Below are 22564 nucleotides of genomic sequence, written 5' to 3'. Positions count from 1 at the left end.
ATGATTTATGGGTTTCTTAGGGTTCTTTAACATTCTCATCGCCTATGGGAAGAAGCTGTTTCCCAGCCTGGCAGTTCTGCTTTTGATGCTCCTGTACCGCTTCCTTGAAGGTAGTTATCTCAAAGATACTGCGGGCTGGAGGGTAAGGGTCCTCAATGATTCTCTGAGCCCTGTTTAAGCCCCACTCCCTGTAGATGTTATCGACTGAGGAAAGGGAGAGCTGTGAGATTTTTCAGCACTTTTAATCACCACCCCCATACTGACCTCCGATCTGATGCTTTGCAGCTACCATGCCACACTTTGATGCGGACAGCCAGGACACTCTCTCTCCACAGTCCTGTTTCATGCCTCATGATCTGCTGTTGTGGTGGATTTGCCAGCTGCAGGGTAAGAGGGCATCCACTTAATGTATGGACAGCCAGCTGTGTTACATGCACAGTGAAGACGCAGCCATTGAGATTCCAATCAAGCATTTATTGGAACTTATCCCTCAGCTGCAGGGATTCTTACCAGGTGCAATGTCTTTAATGTGGTGCAACATCACAGGGCAGTCTTCAAATCAAAAGTGAATTGAATTGAGATTTACCAGGATGTTGCCTGGACTGGAAAATAAGTCTCATGAGGCAAATTTAGGAGAGCTGGGATTTTTCTCTTTGGAATGAAGGATGAGAGGTGACTTAATAGAGGTCTACAAGATTATGAGGGGCATAGATAAGGTGGACAGCCAGCTCCTTTTCCCCAGGGCGGGAGCAGCAAACACCAGAGGACGTCTGTACAAAAAGATAAGGGGAGACATCGGTGGGGGGTGGGGGGGGGGGGGAAGGTTTTTTTTAAACAAAGAGTTGTGGGTGCCTGGAAAGCACTGCCAGGGATGGAGGTGGAGGCTGAAACATTAGGGGCATTTAAGAGTCGAATGAAAGCAAAATAGAGGGTTACAAGGTAGGAGGCGCTTGCTTTTTTTAAGCAATATATGGGTCGGCACAACATCGAGGGCCAAAGGGCCTGTACTGTGCTGTCGTGTTTCACGTTCTATTAACTGTTTACTGTCACGTAGCAAGATACAGTGATACAACGTGCAGACAGCTCACACAAAATGGCCACACTCCAACAGCAATTTTAGATCCACAATAAAAAAAATTCACAGAAAATGGTTATACGATTAATTATGACAATGGTGGCATTTAACTTTAACAGAACAGGCAAATCACATTTCGAATTTAACTCAAAGATAGCAGTGGCCTCTTGATGGGAAGCCCAGCAGGACAATCTCTCCAGTGAATTCTGGATGCTGAAATATTGAAACTGCGGGAAGGAGACAGGAGGTCTGTCAGCGTCGGTGGAGAGTGTGTTGGGTCAGCTTTCTCTAAGATTTAACTTTGAACCACAACAGGAGGAGATCATTCAGGCTGTTTCATCTTGTATTCATAGGTCTGAGTTCTTAAGACAACACATGGATGAAGGAAAAGGTTCTTTACTTTAAAGTTGTTGTAAACAGCACCATGAGAGGCTATAATCCTCCATTACAATAAATGACAAAGGGGAACCGCGAATACTCATCAATAACCGTGAGGAAGTATGTATTGTGGTTGGTGGAGGGGAGGGGGCTTTGGAAGTCCATGCTCAGGCACTCGAAGAGGCATGTGGCTTTTATCAGCTGCACCCCGACCAGTTGGTGGAAGTGCAGCTTGCACTCCCTGGTCATGTCTCTGACATCCCCAGTGGGGTTAAAAATTCCTCCAGCCCGCCAATCCTCCAGATACACCCCCTGGTGGCAGCAAAGTATAATCAAACAGTAAGGCATTGGTAGTTGCCTTGCAGCCATGATCACTATTATTACACAGGCCTTCTGACGTTTGGTAGGAATGTCTCAGAGGAGAGGGGTTTAGATGAAAATTTGGACCCAGTCTTGGAGGAGCTGGGCCAACTGACACGCGGTCTCTCTACCCTCTGCTTCGAACCACCCCCCCCCCCGCACCCCGCCGTTGTTCGCCAACCTCACCCCCAACTTTAAGCCAGTTGCTACAAAAATCAGGCGATGCAGTGAGGAACACAGGGCGTTTATAAAGGCGGAGGTACGACGACTCCCGGACAAGTGGATTGTCGAGGCCAGCTTCAGCCCCTGGGGAGTTACAATAGCGGTGGTCAAGGGTGGGGGTAAACGCAGAATAATGATCAACTGTAGTCAAACCATTAATCGCTGCATGCAGCTGATGTGTACCCCTCCCTCACATTGAGGATATGGTTAACCAAATCACCCAGTATTGTGTGTTCTCCATGATAGACCTGAAATCCACCTATCACCAACTCCCCATCCGCCCTGAGGATCACAACTCAACAGCTTTCGAGCCTCTACCACTTCCTCAGGGTCCCCTTCAGCATCACCAATGGTGTTTCCATCTTCCAACAGGAGATGGATCAGTCGGTAGACCAAAATGACCTGCACAACACCTGCCCATATCTGGATAACGTCCCGATCTGTGGCTACGACCTGCAAGAGGATGACGCGAACTTCCAGAAATTCCTCACCACCACCAAATGCATGAACCTGACCTACAATAAGGCCTGTGTGTTTTCTGCACTACTTGACTGGTGATCCTTGGCTGCGTCATGGAGAATGGGGTCATTGGCCCCGACCCCAACTGCATGCGGCCTCTGCTAGACCACCCCCTTCTCCACAGCCTCAAGGCCCTGTAAAGGTGCCTGGGATTCTTATTATGCCCAGTGGGTTCCAAATTATGCAGATAAAACACGCCCCTTATCAGGTCCACTTGCTTCCCCTAACAAATGAAGCACAGGCAGCCTTCTGCCACATAAAGGACAGAGGGCATTGCGAAAGCCGCAACGTATGCGGTGGATGAATCTGCCCCCTTCCAAATGGAAAGCAATGCATCTGATTTTGCCCTGGCCACCACCCTTAACCAGACAGGCTGCCCCGTTGACTTTTTATCCCTCACCCTCCAGGGCCCTGAAGTTCAACATTCCTCTATAGCAGGGGTGTCAAACTCAAATTCACGGAGTGCCAAAATTAAAAACTTGGACTAAGTCGAGGGCCGAACTAAATATTTATTGAAAATTTTCAACAACATCTGCATGTTTTCTCTTCTTTCAACATATGTAATGTTAAACTTTAGGATATAACTTTAGGAGGATAATGTTACAGGTCAGGAGTAGGTAGCTCAAGTTCACCCTTTGCTTGACCTGAGGGAAACCTATTTGGTCCCTCTGGAGATGTAGTCAGCATTCACAGCCTGTGTCCATTTTGGCCTGCATCAGGACTCAGCATTTCCTGCTCAGTCTCTAGGCCTCTATTCACCCTCGACCTTCCATCCCTCTACCTGACCAGTGCTTTACCCAACCTCTACTCACCCCTCACTCCACTCGCTCTGCCTCTACCCACCCCATCCTATACACGCCCCTCTTCTGCCTCTCCCCTCAACCTGTTCCTCCCTCTATCCATCTCTCACCCTCTAATCACCCCTCCCCTACTCGCCCTGCCCCTCCCCTTTTACCTCTTCCCTATCCACCCCTCCTTCTACTCATCCCTCCCTCTAACTGCCCCTCGCACCACCCTAACTTCCCCTGCCCATTACTCCTCACCTACACCCTCTGCCCACCCCTGCTTACCCACCCACTCAGGCCCAGCGCGCTGCCGATCAGCCTTTGCGTACAGCCACCATCTCTCTTCACGTGCAGGGCCGAACCAGCCGTCCCTGGGGTCCGCGTGGGTGCAAGCGCTGAAGGCCGTGCGACCGGGAGAAGTGTGCTCGCGCTGTGGAAGGGCCGTCCGGTGCCAGTCGCGCAGGGCTCGCGCTGCCCGGGAGCCGTGCGCAGCCTGCCATGCCCATCGCGCCGACAGGAAATCACAGGCGCTCGCCCATCCGCCGCACCGCTCGACAGGTGGGAGAAGTGACTGGTTGTGCGGGGAGCCTTCCAACTGGCTTGCCGGCTGATGACATCGACAGGCTTCTCGTGTTACAATTTCTTGTGTTACAATGGGAAAGGATGTGCAATGAAGGGGGAGGATGGTGGGGGCGACATTACCAAAAAACAGCATCGGCTCTCGCTGCAGGGCGGGCCACCTCTTATAGATTTTTGAAATGATCTTGTGGGCCAAATATAATTATATCACGGGCCAAATTTGGCCCGCGGGCCAGAGTTTGACATGTGTGCTCTATAGAGAAGGAGGCTCAGGTGATAGTATTTTTTTATTTTTTATTTTTTTTTTTTTAATTTTTTATTTTTCACACCATAAATCACATTAGCCATGATATACACTTTTTCTTTTTCACACATATACAGTGACTTTTTCTCCCCCGGCTCAGGTGATAGTTGAAGCAGTACGACACTGGAGGCACAACCTGGCGGCTGATGTTTTACCCTGCTCATGGACCAACAGGCTGTGGCATTCATGTTCAATGATAAACAATGGGGTAAGTAAGATAAAGAACGATTAAAATTTTGAGGTGGAAGATCGAACTCTCCACTTACAATTACGAACGACATCCTGTACTGGCTGGGGAAGATCAGCGGGCCCTCAGATGCCCTATCACAAGGGGCATGTGCCAGCGCACAGATGGATCACCTCAAAGCTCACCACAATGACCACTGCCATCTCGGTGTCATGAGATTTTTTTTCATTTGGAATTTTTACCCCACTGGGGATGCCAGAGACATGACCAGGGAGTGCAATCCGCACTTCCACCAACTGGTCGGGGTGCAGCTGATAAAAGCCACATGCCCCTTCGAGTGCCTGAGAATAGACTTCAAAAGCCCCCTTCCCTCCACCAACCACAATACATACTTCCTCACGGTTATTGATGAGTATTCGCGGTTCCCCTTTGTTACCCCCTGCCCTGACATGGTCACTATCACAGTCTTTGGGGCCCTGCTCAACCTGTTCACCCAGTTCAAGAACCCATCCACAGCGACTGGGGGTCCTCATTTATGAGCAATGAGTTGTGCCAATTCCTGCTGGCCAGGGGTATCACCACCAGCAGGACCATGAGTTATAACTCCTGGGGGAACAGTCAGGTAGAGAGAGAGTCAGGGTCTGCATCGGGGACCACCCTACCCTCTTGGCTGATATCTCCGGGGCCGGTCCTGCTACAAACACACGCGAGGGTCCATAAAACCAAATGTGCGGTTGAAAGGGTTCAGCTCCTCCACGCGAACCCACAATACGCGTATGTAGCCTACCCAGATGGATGCGAAAAAACAGTCTCCATCTGGGACCTTGTACTCGCGGGGGCCCTCAAGGAGTACACTCACCAAGCAGCCCTCCTTCTGCGGACATGCAATACATACCTCTGCACGCTCCCCCCTCTCAAGTCACTTTGGATGAGCCATCGTGCCCCCAGCAGGTCGACACAGCACTGGAGGTCCAGGACGTGACAACGGCCTCGGCCGCAACCCAACAACCAGCGCTCTGCCGGTCAGTACGGAAGATCAAGCCGCCGGACAGGCTTAACCTGTAAAACTTTGTGCCCCACATCACCCCGCTGGATGATTTAAAAAAAACCAAGGGGTGAATGTGGTGGACTGCTGTATCCCTGATTACCTGGCTCCATCCCGTCCTGGGACTGTACTTGTGGTCCCTCCCTCTTTTTGACCTTGTATAAAGCCTCTAGCACCTTGACCCTTCTCCAGAAAGCCCAGGTCATGGCACAGGATGAGGGTCCTTGTCCATTGTGAATAGAAATCTGTAGATCAGGGACTCAGTCTCAGGCTCCAGAATTATTTACTGTGCGTCAGTGCAAAACACACAGACGTACAATCAGACATAACACACATGCAATTAAATGATACATATGCAGGACATGTATACAAATAAATAAATACACTTTGTTTCATGAATATGAGGGTCAGTGTGATGAGTTCCTTTGGTCGTTCACTGTTCTCACTGCCTGTGGGAAGAAGCTGTTCCTCAGTCTGGTGGTGCGGGCTCTGATCCTCTTGGATCTCTTCCCCCTATGGGAGCAGCTGAAAGATGCTGTGCACTGGGTGGAAAGGGACCTCAATGATTTTGCGTGCCCTCTTCAGACAACAGTCATGGTAGATCATATCAAGGGGGGAGGGAATGGGGGGGGGGGGGTGGTGGAGGGAGACTCCATTGATCCTCTCTGCCACCTTTCTGGTCCTGTGGATTAACCTCCTATCCACTTCTATGCAGCAACCGTACCGCACTGTGATACAGCTGGCCAGGATGTTCCCGATTTAAATTAGAAAGTCAAGCCTTTGGGCTTTTTTTTGTAAAGATTACTGATGGTTGGAAGCTCGTCTTTTTGCACAGTGCTGTTTTATTCATCGAGCTTGCTGGTGCGAGAGTGCACTCCTGCATGAGCAGATCTGAGCAGCTTGTCTGCTGGACCCTTTCTGACGATGGGGGAGTTAGAATCCAGTTAAAGGAAGATTACAAAGACAAGAAACTGAAGTGCCCTCTCACGTTGGATTCTGAATCTGATTAAATGAAAGAAACTTCATTGTTAATCTCTCGAAAGTGTGCATCCCTACAGACAGCTCAGGGTGAGTGAGAGAATATGACCGAACAACAGTGGATCTTTAGAACCAAGAAGAGATCTCTCTCCCCTTAAGCTATGCAGTAGCCTCTTGAAAAAGAGACGAGAGGAAGAGAAGGCAGCATTATTATTTTTCCTTCTAGATTTGCATCTTTGGAAGTATTTTCAGCCATGGGAGAGTGGTCCATCCTGGAGAGGCTCTTGGAGGCAGCTGTCCAGCAACATTCCACTATGATTGGCAGGTAGGAGAGGGAGGATAGAGGGTCAGTCGCTCTATGGAAAGCCTGTTTTGAAACATGGGGAACCCCCTTCTTCAGCTGCAATATTTGCAAGTTACATCTATGCCCTTTCAAAAATGTGCAGGCTTAAATTAACTCTTACATTATTGTGTGTGTGTGTGTGTGTGTGTGTGTGTGTGTGTGTGTGTGTGTGTGTGTGTGTGTCTGTGTGTGTGTGTGTGTCTGTGTGTCTGTGTGTGTGTGTCTGTGTGTGTGTGTGTCTGTGTGTGTGTGTGTGTGTGTCTGTGTGTCTGTGTGTGTGTGTGTCTGTGTGTGTGTCTGTGTCTGTGTCTGTGTGTGTGTGTGTGTGTTTAACTCTGTACATGTGTTTGCCCTGTGAAGTTCTCATTTGTGTGTATATGCGTGTGTGTATATCATTGTTGACCCGAATCATCAAATAAAACAAAAATACCATTATAGTGGAACCCAGTAACTTACAAACAAAACTAATTAATTAACTAATTTGTGTTTACATTGGAACACACTAGAGAGCTACACTAAAGAGGCCTATTTTAACCCTTATTAAAATATAGAACTGCTTTGCAATAGTGCTGTTTGGCATCTCTCTCAGAACATCCCAAGGGGTGTTATAGACAATGAAGTTCCCTTTGAAGTGGAGTCAACGTTGCAGTGTAGGAAATCAGGTAGCACATTTGCAAAAAGGCAAGCTCCCATGAACAGGGGCTTGATCATATCAACAGTACTTATTATTTCCTGTGTTGTTGGATGGAGGATTAGTATCAGCCCATGACGTTTGCTCCTTAAGGTTAAGTAGTGTCAGTTTGGTCTTTGTAAAAATCTCGTCTGAAAGAGAGCACTTCCAATGGTGCAGACAGAGCTCCTTGGCTCATGCACTGTAGTGTCGGCCCATGTGCCCATGAACTGGTTTGGAACTTGACCCAACAGAGGCAGAAGGCATGCCTCCAGCAGTAACATCTTAATTCTTGTCTCATAGGATGCAATCGAAAATGATACAGTAGGGGAATTAAGGGATTTTGGGGAAAAGGCAGGTAGCAGGAAATGAGCCTATAATAAGATCAGCAACAATCTTACTGACTGGTGGAGCAGGCTCGATGGGCCAAATAGCTTATTCCTATCCCTGCTTCTATTTCTTAATGAAGTTGATGAGTTATTTTGCCTTGTAGAAGGAGAGTTGTGGCTTTCAAAAGGGAATCGATGGACATGAAAAATAATTTCCTGGGTTATGGGGAAATTTTGAAGGAATGGGACTCATTAGATCTCTGTCCTAGGAGAAGAAAAAGGCTCAGAAGATCTCGCGTGGGTAAAGATCCTGGAAATCTAGACTGAGATGTTAGCTAAAACTGGCTGACATTACGCAAAGAATCTTTTTATGTGAATATTTAGAATTTATCTCACAATGGCATGAAATGGCCTGGCTGAATGATAGAGGCATAGAATCAGTATTACATAGACTGAGGCCATTTGGTCCATCAGAAATGTGTTCACTCTGAAAGAATCACCTACTTAAGACACCCTGACCTTCTCTGGAAGCTGGCTTCTTGTTCACATAGGACAGGAGAAAAGCCGGGTTCCTGAGTCCTTTTACACAGCAAGCCAGCTTCCCAAAGCAAAAGAGGTGGGGCATGTAATACAGCAACTTGCTGGCCTTTTAGACTGGTCCTGCATCAATATGCTCCACCGCTGATTCTACCTACCTTGGCAGATCACAGTCGGGTACGTTTAAACCCCCCCAATCCACCTTCGATATGTTCACACAGCACTCAAAAAGCTGAAAATAGCCGGTAAGAGAAATAGGGGTAAGAGAAAACATTTCTTTCTTTTGCTTCATTCCCTCCAAGGTAAATGTATCCAAGGCTGCATATAATACTTCAAGGGAGGTCTACCCTGACCTCAACACTTCTCCAGGATCACCAAATTCTCCAGGATTCTCCAGTCTCTGTGACTGGAGAAATTTAATGTCTCCTTATTTATTGTTTGTGCATTTTACATGCAGCATGCAGGATTTTAAGTTGTACTGTAAATTGTGCTTACGTATGGAACAATGACCTCCCATTCATTCATTTATTCACCATAATCCAGACTTCCCACTGTCTTGTAATCCATCAGCTAAATAAGAATTAACCACAGGATTCCTAACACGACAAACCTTCCCATTGAGATACTGTGACCTAACTCCATAAACATGTGCATGCAGAAGTGATTTCAAGCACCATTCATGAAATCCTGGCTCTAATTTTTTGTCACCATCCCCTAGTTCCAGACTCCCTGACCAGTAGGAAATAGATTGTTCTTTTCCAACCATGCTATCAGCTTGCCCATAATAACCTGAAACCTTTAATGAAATGATCACGTAACTCCCTCAAGCTTTAGTTCGTGTCGCTGCACCTGATAATTTGTCTCTTGGTCACAAACAATACTTTTGATCATAATGTGTTAAATTAGTAAATCTTTACAAAGCCCACTAGACAAGAAAGAATGAGATAACTGGTATTTCTGTAGCACCCTTCATAATATCAGAGCATTCCAAAGAGGGTTACAGCTGATGTAGAGTGACTGTATCAATCATGGCAACATCAGGCGTAGAAGGATCCTACAAACAGCAGTGTGTTAATGAAAAGGTCATGTTAACTGAGGAATAGGACACTGGGGAGAACTCCTGGCTCTGATTCTAAACTCTATCTGCTTTGAGAGACAAGACTCAATATCTCGCAAGAAAGATGGCACCTCTGACCAAGTGGTACTCCCTCAGTATCACTCTGCAGGAGCCTTCCACCTTTTTTGCACCCTTTAAGTGGGACAGATCCATGATGCTTTGACAAGGAGGCAAAATGCAGTGTGAGGAATGAGAAGGATAATGCACAGTAACCTGAAGGACGATGTGACATTGGGAATGTTGCACTTACAGAAATCAGACATAGATTACAGGGGCCGTATAGAACTGAAAACACACACCCTGTAAAACAAAGGAAATGGGGAGGATTAAGTATCATTGGGTCACTGATTCAAAGTCAAAGCACAGAAGCTATGTTCCTGGATGAATGAATCTCAAGATGTCACTGACATTATTGAGCAACTCAGTTTTACATTTTCATCTATCTATAGTCTTACTTCCCTCTGTTTCCGTAATTGCTTCTTAACAGATAGCCCTTTGGTATCTCTCTACTCCTCCATCTCTGGGCCTTTGGTCATTACTGAATTTAATTGTTCGACCACTGGTGACCATGTCTACACATCCTAAGCCCGGGAACTCTCCATCTAAACCTCACTGAATCTTTTTAACGATGCTCCTTTAAAACCGAGCTCCAATACTAGACATTTTGTTTAATCTCCTCAGCATCTCTCTACTTGGCTTAGTATTAATCTAGAGCAGTGGTTCTCAACTTTTTTCTTTCCACTCACCTCCCACTTTAAGTAATCCCTATGCTGTCGGTGCTCTGTGATCAGTAAGGGATTGCTTAAGGTGGGAGGTGAGTGGGAAGGGAAGGTTGAGAACCACTGCTCTAGACCCAATTGTTACTGAAATATTTTGCTTCAGAAAATTTGTCATTGAGCCATTTCCTTTGGAGTTATGAAACCCTGCACATAACGAGTCAATGAGGGACGTTTCAAACAGTGGTTTTCAAACTTTTTCTTTCCACCCACATACCACCTTAAGCCATCCCTTACTAATCATAGGGAATACTTAAAGTGGTATGTGAGTGGAAAGAAAAAGGTTGAGAACTACTGATCTAGAGTCATGGAATCATAAAGTCAGCACAGAAACGGGGCCTTCAGCCCATTGAACCTGTACTGATAATCAAGTTCCATTCCTCCACCATCGTGATTTATTTTCCCCACATTTTCATCAATTCTTCAGAGTTTACCATTCACCTACACACTGGGAACAGTATCTAAGTGTAGAGAAGCCACTAAGGGAGCAGCAGATCATTCCTGCCGATACAGAAGGGAAGTGTTGCTTCACTTGGAAGGGTGGTTTGGGGCCGTGAAAGATGTGCGGGTACAGGGTGTGGCACTTCCTGCAGTCACAGGGGAAGGTGTTAAGGGGGGTGATTGGCAGGGAGGGATGTGGACAAGGGAGTGGTCCTTGTTGAAAGCAGAGAGGGGAGGAGAGGAGAAGATGTGACTAGTAGTGGGATCATGCTCTAGGCGGCAGAAATTACGGAGGATAATGTGTTGGATGCAGAGGCTGGCAGGGTGGAACAGGATTGAACCCGGGTCACTGGAGTTGTGAGGTAGGTGCTCCTCCAAAGTACCAAGAGGCCAGCAGCATGTTTTTGAAATGTAGTCTGGAGTGCAAACAAGTCCCTCTGGTGTGTGGGTATTATGTCATAGCTGCAGCTGGTCTTTGCCTCACCTCTGACAAAGGAGGTCCCAATCTAGGGAACACAATGAATCATCGACTTACTACTCTCCGGTGCGTTTCTGAGGCCAGTGAGACCGTCTGTCAGGTGAGCTGTTCAACTGAGGATCCATTTGCTCTTGGATGGATATCCAAGGCACAATTCTGAAAAAGAAGAAGGGAGATAACTGCAGTATCCCAGCCAAATTTTATTCCTCAACCAGTACTTCCAAAACAAATCGTCAGGTCATTGTCACAGTACATGAGGGGGAGTGCTGTGTTTCAGAAATTATAATGGTGACTACACATTTTAATTCAATATTGTAGTTGTTTTTTAGTTGGTTTTGAATGTTTTGTTTTCAAAGTACCAGTCCAGCTGCAGCAAGTAAGAACCTTGTACGACGTAAATGATGATAAATTCATATTCACTATTACATTGAGAGTACTTTGTTGGCTGTAAAATGCCTTGGGCCATGCAAGAGATTCTATAAGGGCGGAATACTTAGTGTAGCGGTTAGCGCAATGTTACTGCGCTAGCGACCGGGGTTCGAAACCTGCACTGTTTGTATGTTCTCCCTGTGTCTACCTGGATTTCCTTCCACTTTTCAAAATGTATGGGGTTTGTAGGTTAATTGGGGTATTTTTTAATTTTTAATTTAGACATACAGTCTCACAAGCCCGTGCCACCCAATTAACCTACAGCCCCCAGTACATTTCGAATGGTGCGAGGGAACTGGAGCCCCCGGGGAAAACCCACGCAGACATGGGGAGAACGTACAAACTCCTTATAGATAGCGCTGGATTCGAGCCCTGGTCCCCATCACTGGCGGTGTAACAGTGTGGCGCCATGTCTACATTTTTTTGGAATTAAAAGTAGATACAGCTTGTGTAAGAATTCCAATTCATTCTTTCCTTTTGCATGATTGGTTTGAAGAATTTCTTCTTTTATCTCTAGGATTCTCCTCACGGTGGTTGTGATCTTTCGAATCCTAATTGTTGCAATTGTTGGGGAGACGGTCTATGAGGATGAGCAGGCTATGTTCATGTGCAATACGCTCCAGCCAGGCTGTAACCAGGCCTGCTACGATAAAGCTTTCCCCATCTCCCACATTAGATACTGGGTTTTTCAGATCATTCTGGTATGCACACCAAGCCTCTGCTTCATTACATACTCTGTCCACCAGTCGTCTAAACAGAAGGATAAGCGTTTCTCCATGCTCTGTCCTCTTCTGGAACGGAATTTCAATAAGTCTTCTGCAGACCATAAAGTGGACAAGAAGACAAAAAGCAGCCTTATCAATGGGATTCTGGGCCAGAACAGGGATGGGGCCAGAAAGGCAGTGGAGTCAGACTATATGGAGAGCAAGAAGATGCCTAACGCATCAGGATGGATCAGTAGCAAAAGCATGAAAGTTCACCGGCAAGAGGGAATATCGAGATTCTATATCATCCAAGTGGTCTTTCGGAATGCTTTGGAAATTGGCTTCTTGGTGGGACAATATTTTCTCTATGGGTTTAATGTTCCTGCAATCTTTGAGTGTGATAGGTATCCTTGTGTCAAGGAGGTGGAGTGTTACGTGTCCAGGCCGACAGAAAAGACGGTGTTCCTGGTCTTCATGTTTGCGGTCAGTGGCATTTGTGTGGTTCTGAACCTGGCTGAGCTCAACCATCTGGGCTGGAGGAAGATCAAGGCAGCCATCAAAGGAGTACAAGCCAAGAGAAAATCAGCAGTTGAGATCAGGAAAAAAGACTCTCCCGTTTTCAATGTCCAAGGGAGGACCCAATCCAATGAGTCTGCATATGTCTAAGTAAGTAAAACACTAAAGTCTGCAGACACTGCAGTTGAAGTAAAAAAACAATGCTGGAGAAACCCAGCATGTCAAGCAGCGTCCTTTGTATAGCAAAGAGAAAGTTGCATAACTAATGTTTCGGGCTTGAGCCCTTCATCGAGGTGTGAGCAAAATGTTGGCAGGCGCCCAAACAAAATAGTGGGGGGAGGGGAAGGAAGATGAGCCCAGTCCCACAGGCAAGAGGTAATAGATGGATAAGGGAGGGAGGGCATACCAGCAAACAGGGAGAGGGGATGTCTCTGAATGGAGAGGGAAGGGGGTGGATAACAGGTGGAAAGAGAAGGGATGGAGAATGGAGAGTAGACTAGCAGAAACCGGAGGTCGATGTTAATTATTCAGACGCCTGCCTACATTTTGCTCACATCATGATGAAGGGCTCAAGCCTGAAACATTGGTTCTTTGTGATATCATGTCCACTGCTTGACCTGCTGAGTTTCTCCATCAATTGTGTTTTTATGTCTAAGTCCTCAACTTAGGTTGTTTTCAGCTTAAAACAGGGCTCTTCATTATGGAGTTCAGAATTGTGGTACTCAGCTTTGGAAAGAACAAAAAGGCATTGCACAGACCAAGAAGCTTAATGAGCTGCTAACTGCCCCCATTAAGTAATTTTAACTTCCTCTAACACAGCCATTTCCCTTTGTTCTACACATCCATGCCCCACAAAAACCGATGTGTATCTCTTTCTTTCCCAGTTCTCTTTCCACAGCTGTTTCCTGATCTGCTGAGTTTTTACAGCATCTTCTGTTTTATTTCAGATATCCAGCATCTGGGTTTTCTTGATTTCCATATATATTAGCAAAGAATCTCTTATAAAGTAAAATACAGTTAAAAAAAAACCCTGGTATCCGGCACCTAGGGGATTGGTAGCTGCCAGATAAGTGTATTTTCCAGTTGCTTGAGACTTACCCTTGCAATGCCTAACACACCTGCATTAAGAATAAACAGTTTAAAAGATAAAAATGCTAGACTGTACTTACACTGAACAAACTTCACTCGCATGAATATATAAACCGTAAAGCATTTTACTTTATTTCAGTCACATTCTTTGTAAACATTTAACTGTCGCCGCATCTGCAGATTCCTTCCCACCCCCCCCCCCCCACCCCCCTCTGTGGAACTGCCTGAAAGATGAAGAATAACATTATAGATAATTAACACCCCACCCCCCCTCCCAAGTTTAAAGATAAAGCCTCTGACAGGGTGACTCTTACTAAGCAGGGACAAGGAGACACTTTAAGAGAGTCACCTCAATGGTGAAAGGCATCAACCAGCTCTTCATCCTGGGCGACGCCATTTTATTAAAATACAACTTTATTCAAAGACCTGCTATGAACAAAACATGACCAAGACACTCCGCTGGCTGAATATGTAACTTCAAAGAAAATTTACTTTTACAACTTTAAACTTGCGTATCCTTTATGTATTATTTTAATTTTATTTTACATTTATTTTCCACAATTTTTTTTTTTGCCAGTTGCTTGAGGCTGACGTTTGCTTAAATTCCAGATACCAGGGGTTTTACTGTGTCTCCAAAGACCAAACTACATGAAGGGAAACTGACCAATGTTGGTTTAACATCATCCAGTTACCTCATGCATTTAAATTGATCTTGAACCTTGTTTTCTTGACATTTAAAATCTGAATTGATGAGATATGAACAGCTTATACAACCCCACATTTACCATTGCAGCCCTTATTTTCCACTTGGAAATAAAGTCACATAAATAAAGCAAGGAACCTTCTTCATGGGAAACAGCAGTCATTCTTGAGAATGGGTAAAAGAGTGACTTTTTAGTCTTTGGGATACATTCAAATTCAGGCCACACTGACCACCTCCAATAATTTAGTTGGTAAATCTATTTACCAATGTCCTATTGAATTATTTTAGAATATTAGAGCATAGCACAGGCCCTTCAGCCCATGATGTTGTGCCAACCCATATATACCTTCCAAAAAAAAACTACCCCCCAGTCATAAGACCTATTTTCCAATCCAGGCAACATCCTGGTAAATCTCCTCTCCACCATCTCCATGGCTTCCACATCCTTCCTGTAATGAGGTGACCAGAAGAGAACACAATATTCTAAGTGTGGTCTCACCAGATATTTATAAATGCTACAGCACAGAAAACAGGCTATTCAGCTCCTCTGGACTGTGCTGACCATCATCTTCCTAGTCCCACTGACCAATCCTCTCCCATCCATGTACCTACCCAATTTATACTTAAAACACACGATTGAGTCCGCATTCCACACTCCCACCACTCTCTGAGTGAACTTTCCCTTAACATTCCCCCTAAACCTTTCTCCTTAAAACTACGACCTCTCATATTTATCTCCCCCAATCAAAGCGGAAAAAGCCTATTCGCATCCACTCTGTTTATACCTTCAAAATGTTGTAAACCTCTATCAAATCTCCCCTCATTCTTCTTCGCTCCAAGGAATTAAGTCCAAACCTATTTAATCTTTCCCTGTAACTCAACACCTGAAGATCTGGCAACATCTCTCCACTCTTTCAATCTATTGATCTCCTTCTTATAGTTAGGGACTCAGAATTGCACACAATTTTCCAAATGTGGCTGCACCAATCTCTTAAACAACTTCAACATAACATCCCAACTACTATACGCGATACTTTGATTTATAAAGGCTAAGATTCCAAAAGCTTTCTTTACAACCCTGTCCACATGTGACACCACCTTCAGGGAATAATGTATTTGCATTCCCTGATCTCTCTGCTTCTCCACAATCCTCAGCGCCCTATCATTTTTGGTATATCCTACCTTGGTTTGCTCTTCCAAAAGGCATCACCTCACACTTGTCTGTATTAAACTCCATCTGCCACTTTTTGACCCATTCTCATAGCTGGTCCAGATCCCTCTGTAAGCTTTGAAAATCTTCCTCGCTGTCTACAGTGTGCTATCAGCCGATCCAATTCATCACATTATCATCCAGATCATTGATTAATAGAACAAACAACAATGGTCCCATCACAGATCTCTGAGGCACATCACTAGTCACAGGCCTCCAATCTGGGAAGTAACCATCCAGATCATCCTCTGTCTTCTCCCATTCAGCCAATTTCAAATCCACTTTACAACCTCTCCTCGAATACCCAGTGTCTGAGCCTTCTAAACTAACCTCCCATGTGCGACCCTGTCAAAGGCTTTACTAAAGACCATGAAGACAACATCTACAGCCCTTCCCTCATCTACCTTTTTGGTAACCTTGAAAAACTCTATCCAATTTGTTAAATACGTCCTACCATGAACAAAGCCATGCTGACAATCCTTAATCAACCCATGACTGTCCAAATACTTATATATCCTGTCCCTCAGAACTCCCTCCAACAATTTACCCACCACTGACTTCAGGCTCACTGGCCTATAATTACCTGGTTTATTTTTGGAGCCCATTTTACATAGGGCAACATGAGCTACCATCCAATCCTCTGGCACCTCATCCATGGCCAAGGACATTTTGAATCTATCAGCCAGGGCCCCTGAAATTTCTACACTAGTCTCCCTCAAGGTCCGAAGGAATATCATATCTACCTTTATTCGCTGTAAGGCAGCAAGCACCTCTTCGTCCTTAATCTCCATCTGTTCCATGACCCTTCTGTTTGTTTCCCTTCCTTCCTTATGCACTATTCAGTAAATACTGCACATCAGTAAATACTGATGCAAAAAAACCATTTAAGATCCTGTTTAAGATCTCCCCCATTCCATGAAGCTCCACTACCTTATTAGCTCCTTGTTGCCTATATTTGGTATACACATCCCTCTTCTTCTTCACCAGATCGCCAATATCCCTTGAAAACCAGGGTTCCCTATTCCTGGTAACTTTGCCTTTAATTCTGACAGGAACATGCAAACTCTGCCCTCTCAAGATTTCTCCCTTGAAGGGCGTCCACTTACCTATCACACCCTTGCCAGAAAACAACACATCCCAATCCACTCTTCCTGGATCCTTCCTCATTTCCACAAAATTTGCTTTCCTCCAATTTAGGATCCCAACATGAGGACCTGACTTAATGCAACATTATCTCATGACTCCTGAACTCAATCCCCTGACTAATGAAGCTCAGCATACCTTCTTAACTATCCTATCAACTTGCGTGGCAACCCTGAGAGATCTATGGATTTGGACCCCCCCAATGTCCTTCTGGTCTTCCACACTGTTAAGTGTCCTACCATTAACTATGTATTCTGCCTTCAAGTTTGACCTTTCAAAATACATCATCTCACACTTATCTGGATTGAACTCCATCTGCCACTTTTCTGCCCAGCTCTGCATCCATTCCACATCCTGTTGCAACCTACGACAGTTTTCAACACAAGCCACAACTCCTTCAACCTTTCTATCATCTGCCAATTTACTGACCCATCCCTCTACTTTTTCGCCCAGAAGAAATAACTTCTCCAAGATAGCCACTCCCAGTCACAGCTTGACTAAGGTCACGGAGAAAGATATTTCGGAAATTATGAGGACAGGATGAATAGGCAAAGTATGGGGAAGATTAAATGATGTTGTAATTGAGGGGCTTAGATGAAAGGAGCTGGTTTAATGAATAGAGAGGGGGCAGAGGAACAACAGCACAGTGTTTACATCAGTGAAACACCAATGAAAATTCCTAGATCAATTATCTGGAAGCTTAAATTCCACAACAGCAGATGGGAAATTTAAATTGAAATAATAATCTATATTTAAAAACTAGAATCAGTATGGTGACCACAAATCTGCCAGATTATCATAAAAATCTAACCAGCTCATTAACGATCATTGGGCCTCTCTGTGACTCCACACACATCTTCTTTGGCTTGGCTTCGTGGATGAAGATTTATGGAGGGGTAATGTCCACGTCAGCTGCAGGCTCGTTTGTGGCTGACAAGTTCAATGCGGGACAGGCAGACACAGTTGCAGCGGTTGCAAGGGAAAATTGGTGGGTTGGGGTTGGATGTTGGGTTTTTCCTCCTTTGTCTTTTGTCAGTGAGGTGGGCTCTGTGGCCTTCTTCAAAGGAGGTTGCTGCCCGCCGAACTGTGAGGCACCATGTACGGTTTGAGGCGATATCAGCCCACTGGCGGTGGTCAATGTGGCAGGCACCAAGATACACATAATACAATATTAAATGACACAGTTCAAGACAATTAAAGATGGGCAATAAATAACAAGGTAGCAGCAAATAGTGAATAAACAAAAGTTAAAGCCCAGGGACAAGGGAGGGTGTGCGCCTGTGTGTGCGAGAGAGCGCCACTTTATTTGTGCAAGATGCTTTTTTTGTACATCGAAGGAATTTCTGAGAGAGAGATTCACTTTATTTGTGTCAGATACTTTTTTTCTGAAGAGATTTCTGAATGTTCTGTAGATTAACAAGCTTTAAATGGAGTGTTGGACATGTGCCCAGAGAAAGGATTGTCATCAGAATCTGAGTTTTACATCAATCTCCTTGATTTATTGGTGCTAACTGACTGATTTTTTCTTAATACCCATAATATTAGATTTTAATCATTGAGTTTTGTGGAAATTCTATGAAACCGCCCTGTATATTCTGTGCAAAGTGGATGAGATTCCACAAAGAATTTATTTTGTATTTTATAAATTTGTGAATATTAAAAACCTCATACATGCGATCTCTCCCTGTGCCAATATTCTCTGAATGAAATAGGCTGTATAAATCTTACTCTGCTATATTAGTTTCCCCCTAGTGTAGGCTCACTTGTAGCCTGTTTTCTGTATTTTAACACCTCAGCCAATAAAGGAGTAGAATTCCTACAGTGCACCTTGATGGCCCTCATGGTTGAATGGAATATCATTATTTTATCTGGGATCATACATGTATGACCAATCAGACAGGTGCTTGCGTCTACTCTCCAAAAAAATTTCAAATGCAAGAGTTGCCTGCCTGAGAATCTTGGAACCACTGAGTTCCAAAGACCTTTGGATTAGATTAGTTAAAGGTTTCATTATTGTCACATAAAACTACATTTCGAATGCCACATACATGAAATTCTTTAACTTTGTCTACCATAAGGAAGACAAGAAGGTTGCCACTTTGTCCATTGCTCCTCACAGACTCTTCTTTTCTTTTTTTTCTTCTTTGGCTTGGCTTCGCGGACGAAGATTTATGGAGGGGGTAAAAAGTCCACGTCAGCTGCAGGCTCGTTTGTGGCTGACAAGTCCGATGCGGGACAGGCAGACACGATTGCAGCGGTTGCAAGGGAAAATTGGTGGGTTGGGGTTGGGTGTTGGGTTTTTCCTCCTTTGCCTTTTGTCAGTGAGGTGGGCTCTGCGGTCTTCTTCAAAGGAGGTTGCTGCCCGCCAAACTGTGAGGCGCCAAGATGCACGGTTTGAGGCGTTATCAGCCCACTGGCGGTGGTCAATGTGGCAGGCACCAAGAGATTTCTTTAGGCAGTCCTTGTACCTTTTCTTTGGTGCACCTCTGTCACGGTGGCCAGTGGAGAGCTCACAGACTAACTTCAACTTTATTGTCATGGTGCAAAGTACAGATACAAAGCCCATGAAATGCAATTAGCATCTAACCAGAAGTACAAAGGATAGCACTATTTACAGGTAACAGCAGATGAAAACCAATGCTCCAGCAAACAAACTAGAAGTACTGACAGTACAATAGGGGTGCTATACTGCTCAGCGCTGTGATGTAAGATTCAGCATAGTCACAGCCTCAGGAAAGAAGCTCTTCCTCAGCCTGCTGGTTCAGGAGCGGAGGATCCTGTAACGCCTATCGGATGGAAGGAGAGTAAAAAGTCCATAGTTAGGGTGAGATGCATCCTTGATAATGCTTTTCAACCTGCCCAGGCAGTGCTTCTGATAGATGTTCTCGATGGTAGGCAATTAGGTGCCGATAATCCGCTGGACAGTTTTCACCACTTGCTGAAGTGCTTTACAGTCTGATAACGGGCAGTTGCTGTAGGCAAGTATGCTCTCAATGGTGCCATGGTAAAAATCCATCAGACTCCTGGGCCAGGGGTGAGCTTTCTTGATGCTCTGCAGGAAATAAAGGCACTTTTGCACCCTTTTGATCAGGATGGAGGAGTTCAGGGGCCATTAGACACACAATTACACTAATCCCATTTTATGATCCTCATTGATTTGAAATTCTACCACTACACTGGTCAACAAAGATTTTGCTTCCTGTACACTTTTGGGTGTATTTTATGGATTTTGGGCTGCTGATCACAAAAATCACCTTAAAATTTTCTAATCATGTACTGCTTTCTTGGCCACTACAGAGTATCAAACTACACCCAGCTGATTAACAACATGCAGGATGCAAAACCATGAAGCGCAACACGTCGGTGAAAATTCATTTTCCGCATTCGCTCTTGGACTCCTTCCCCGCTGATCTCGGTGCCGTCGGTGGCGGACATGGTGAAAGGTTTCACCAAGACATTGCGACCATGGAAAAGTAGTATTAGGCCGACTGGAATCCATCAATGCTGGCCGACTATCATTGGACACTGACGTGAAGGGCATCAGATGCTGAGTACAAAACATTTTTCGGACAGTTGAACTAATCCAATGTGACAGCAACATTATGTGATTAAACATGCTGAATTCAATAAAAGTTAATTTAATGTTTCTCCAACTTCTTATGTGATACAGTAAATCTGAAATTATCTTTGTGTTCAGCCTGAAGTTGTCTATCAAAATTCCCAAATTTTTTTTTCAGGAAGCAAAACTTTTGAAAAAAATTTGTTGGAGAAAACTGGAGTTGCTAGAGGAAACCCATGCAGTCATGGAGAGAAATTCCATGCAGATTGAACCTGGGTCAAAAGCTTGGGAGGCAGCAGCTCTACTAGCTGCATTAATGTGTCACAGATCTTACTCAAGTTCATTATTGTTCGCTTGTGAAAGTGTGACCCGATAAAGCAGCGTTCTTCAATCCTTGGTGCAAAAACACATCCAGGCATAACACACATACAGACAAATGATACATATGCAGAATATAATATATAAAAAGAAATATGTAAATATTTAATAAATAGTGGAGTCTCGGGTGGTCAGTGTGAGCAGTTCCTTTGGTCGTTCAGCGTTCTCACTGCCTGTGGGAACAAGCTGTTCCTCAGCCTGGTGGTGCTGGCTCTGATCCTCCTGGATCTCTTCCCCGACAGGAGCAGCTGAAAGATGCTGTGTGATGGGTGGAATGGGCCCTCAACAATTTTGCGCGCCCTCTTCAGAAAATGATCCTGTTAAATGACGTCGATGGGGGGAGGGAGATTCCAATGACCCTCTCTGCCGCTCTTATAGATCTGTGGATTTACCTCCAATCCAATGTTCTACAGCAATCGTCCCACACTGTAATGCAGCCGGCCAGGATGTTCTCAATAGTCCTCCTGTAGAAAGTTGATAGGGAGGAGCGCAGGACACACCTTGTGCCTGTGGATCTGTGCTCCTCCCTTGCCCCCACCACCATTGTATCAAGCGTCTGCCTACAATTTGCTCATACCTTGATGAAGGGCTCAGGCCCAAAATGTTGATTATTCATCCTTATCTTTATTATATATAGTTCACTATGTGACCTCCTAAGTTTCTCCAGCATTGCGTTTTAACACTCCAGTACTCTACTGATAATGCCTGGAGATGTAATACTTGGACAAAAGATTCACAATTGTTTTATTGTCATGTTGTAATAAAACAGTAAATGTGATATTACACAAAATTTCCTTCAGCCTACTATAAGGAAGTCAAAAACTTACTATCAGCAAAAATTGCCCAGCATCCATTAGTTTGAGAAAGAGAAGCAACAGCGAGTTATCCCATGGCTTTGTCTCCAGTGCTTCTGCAGCCGTCAGTCTGAACCAACCAGCAACTCAAACTCTAGATCCAAACCTCTAACACGATCCTCAAGCCTCCTCTCGCAACCTCTTCTGATACCTGGTACCCCTTCAGCCTTTTCTGGTGCCCTGAGCAAGTCCTCCACTTCCCCAGAGTCTGCAACCCCTCATCTTGGGCCAGACCCCGCGATCGTGGGATTTTAAAATCAACCATTTTCGGCTCCTTTAATGGGCCGTTTACAACCTGCACTGATTCGGACTGGACGGTTGGACCCCGCGGGGGGAGCACTGAGACTTTGCTTCCCGCTCTCCGCGGGTCCACAGCAATAGCCATTACAGTAGCTCTGGCAGTGCCACCAAACGAAGCCAAGGAACCGGTCTGGAGACTAGTAGGCGGATTCCATGCCCAACATATATCCCTCAAATAACATTACTGGAAGAGGTTATCTGGAAATTATTACGTTGATATTTGTGGGCACTTACTAAATTCAAATTTGTTGCTGAATTTCTTATTTGTACAAAAATGTCTCCCCCAACAAATGCAGTACTTCTGAACTGAAATAATAACAGAAAATGCTGGAAACACTCAGCAGGTCAGGCTGTGGAGAGAGTCACAGAATGAAGATTTCAGGTCTGATGGTCTGACTAAGGGCTAAAACTATTTCTCTTTCCGCACACGCTGAACGTTTCCAGAATTTTCTGATTTTCCCTCAGGTTTCAATTTCAATTACTTTTGAAATAAAGTGCTTTGGGTTGTACTGAAAAAGACAGGCAGAAAAATAAGTCTGCTTTTTACTTTATGCTA

The 22564-nt window shown here is 44.9% G+C and overlaps 1 protein-coding gene and 1 long non-coding RNA gene across 4 annotated transcripts in view; one reads left to right on the top strand and one right to left on the bottom strand.

Moving 5' to 3' along the window:
• Positions 1-4786: 4786 nt before the first annotated feature.
• The window catches only part of LOC138747861 (uncharacterized), a 32057-nt gene continuing 14279 nt past the window's right edge, over positions 4787-22564 (bottom strand). Inside the window, exons 2-4 of one of the 3 annotated variants that reach the window (XR_011347696.1) lie at positions 11181-11279; positions 8470-8543; positions 4787-6799 (exon numbers count right to left, since the gene is read on the bottom strand). This is a non-coding gene — a long non-coding RNA (uncharacterized lncRNA). Of the gene's footprint in view, positions 6800-8469; positions 8544-9265; positions 9729-11180; positions 11280-22564 lie in introns of those variants that run through there. The other 2 variants (XR_011347698.1, XR_011347697.1) reach the window with 2 other exon arrangements.
• LOC138747860 (gap junction delta-2 protein-like) lies at positions 6687-12922 on the top strand. Its single transcript, XM_069907447.1, has 2 exons — positions 6687-6757; positions 12070-12922. Exons 1-2 carry the CDS (start codon positions 6687-6689, stop codon positions 12920-12922), a joined length of 924 nt encoding a protein of 307 aa, XP_069763548.1.

This window comes from Narcine bancroftii, chromosome 13 (assembly GCF_036971445.1).
Source record: "Narcine bancroftii isolate sNarBan1 chromosome 13, sNarBan1.hap1, whole genome shotgun sequence".
NCBI lineage: Eukaryota > Metazoa > Chordata > Chondrichthyes > Torpediniformes > Narcinidae > Narcine > Narcine bancroftii.
This window is presented reverse-complemented; position numbering and strand designations above follow the sequence as displayed.

Excerpts from the sequence above, each read along its gene's own strand:
- LOC138747860 (XM_069907447.1), top strand. The coding sequence starts at position 6,687 with ATGGGAGAGTGGTCCATCCTGGAGAGGCTCTTGGAGGCAGCTGTCCAG. Across the intron at positions 6,758-12,069 it reads CATTCCACTATGATTGGCAG|GATTCTCCTCACGGTGGTTG; the intron begins GTAGGAGAGGGA and ends TTTTATCTCTAG.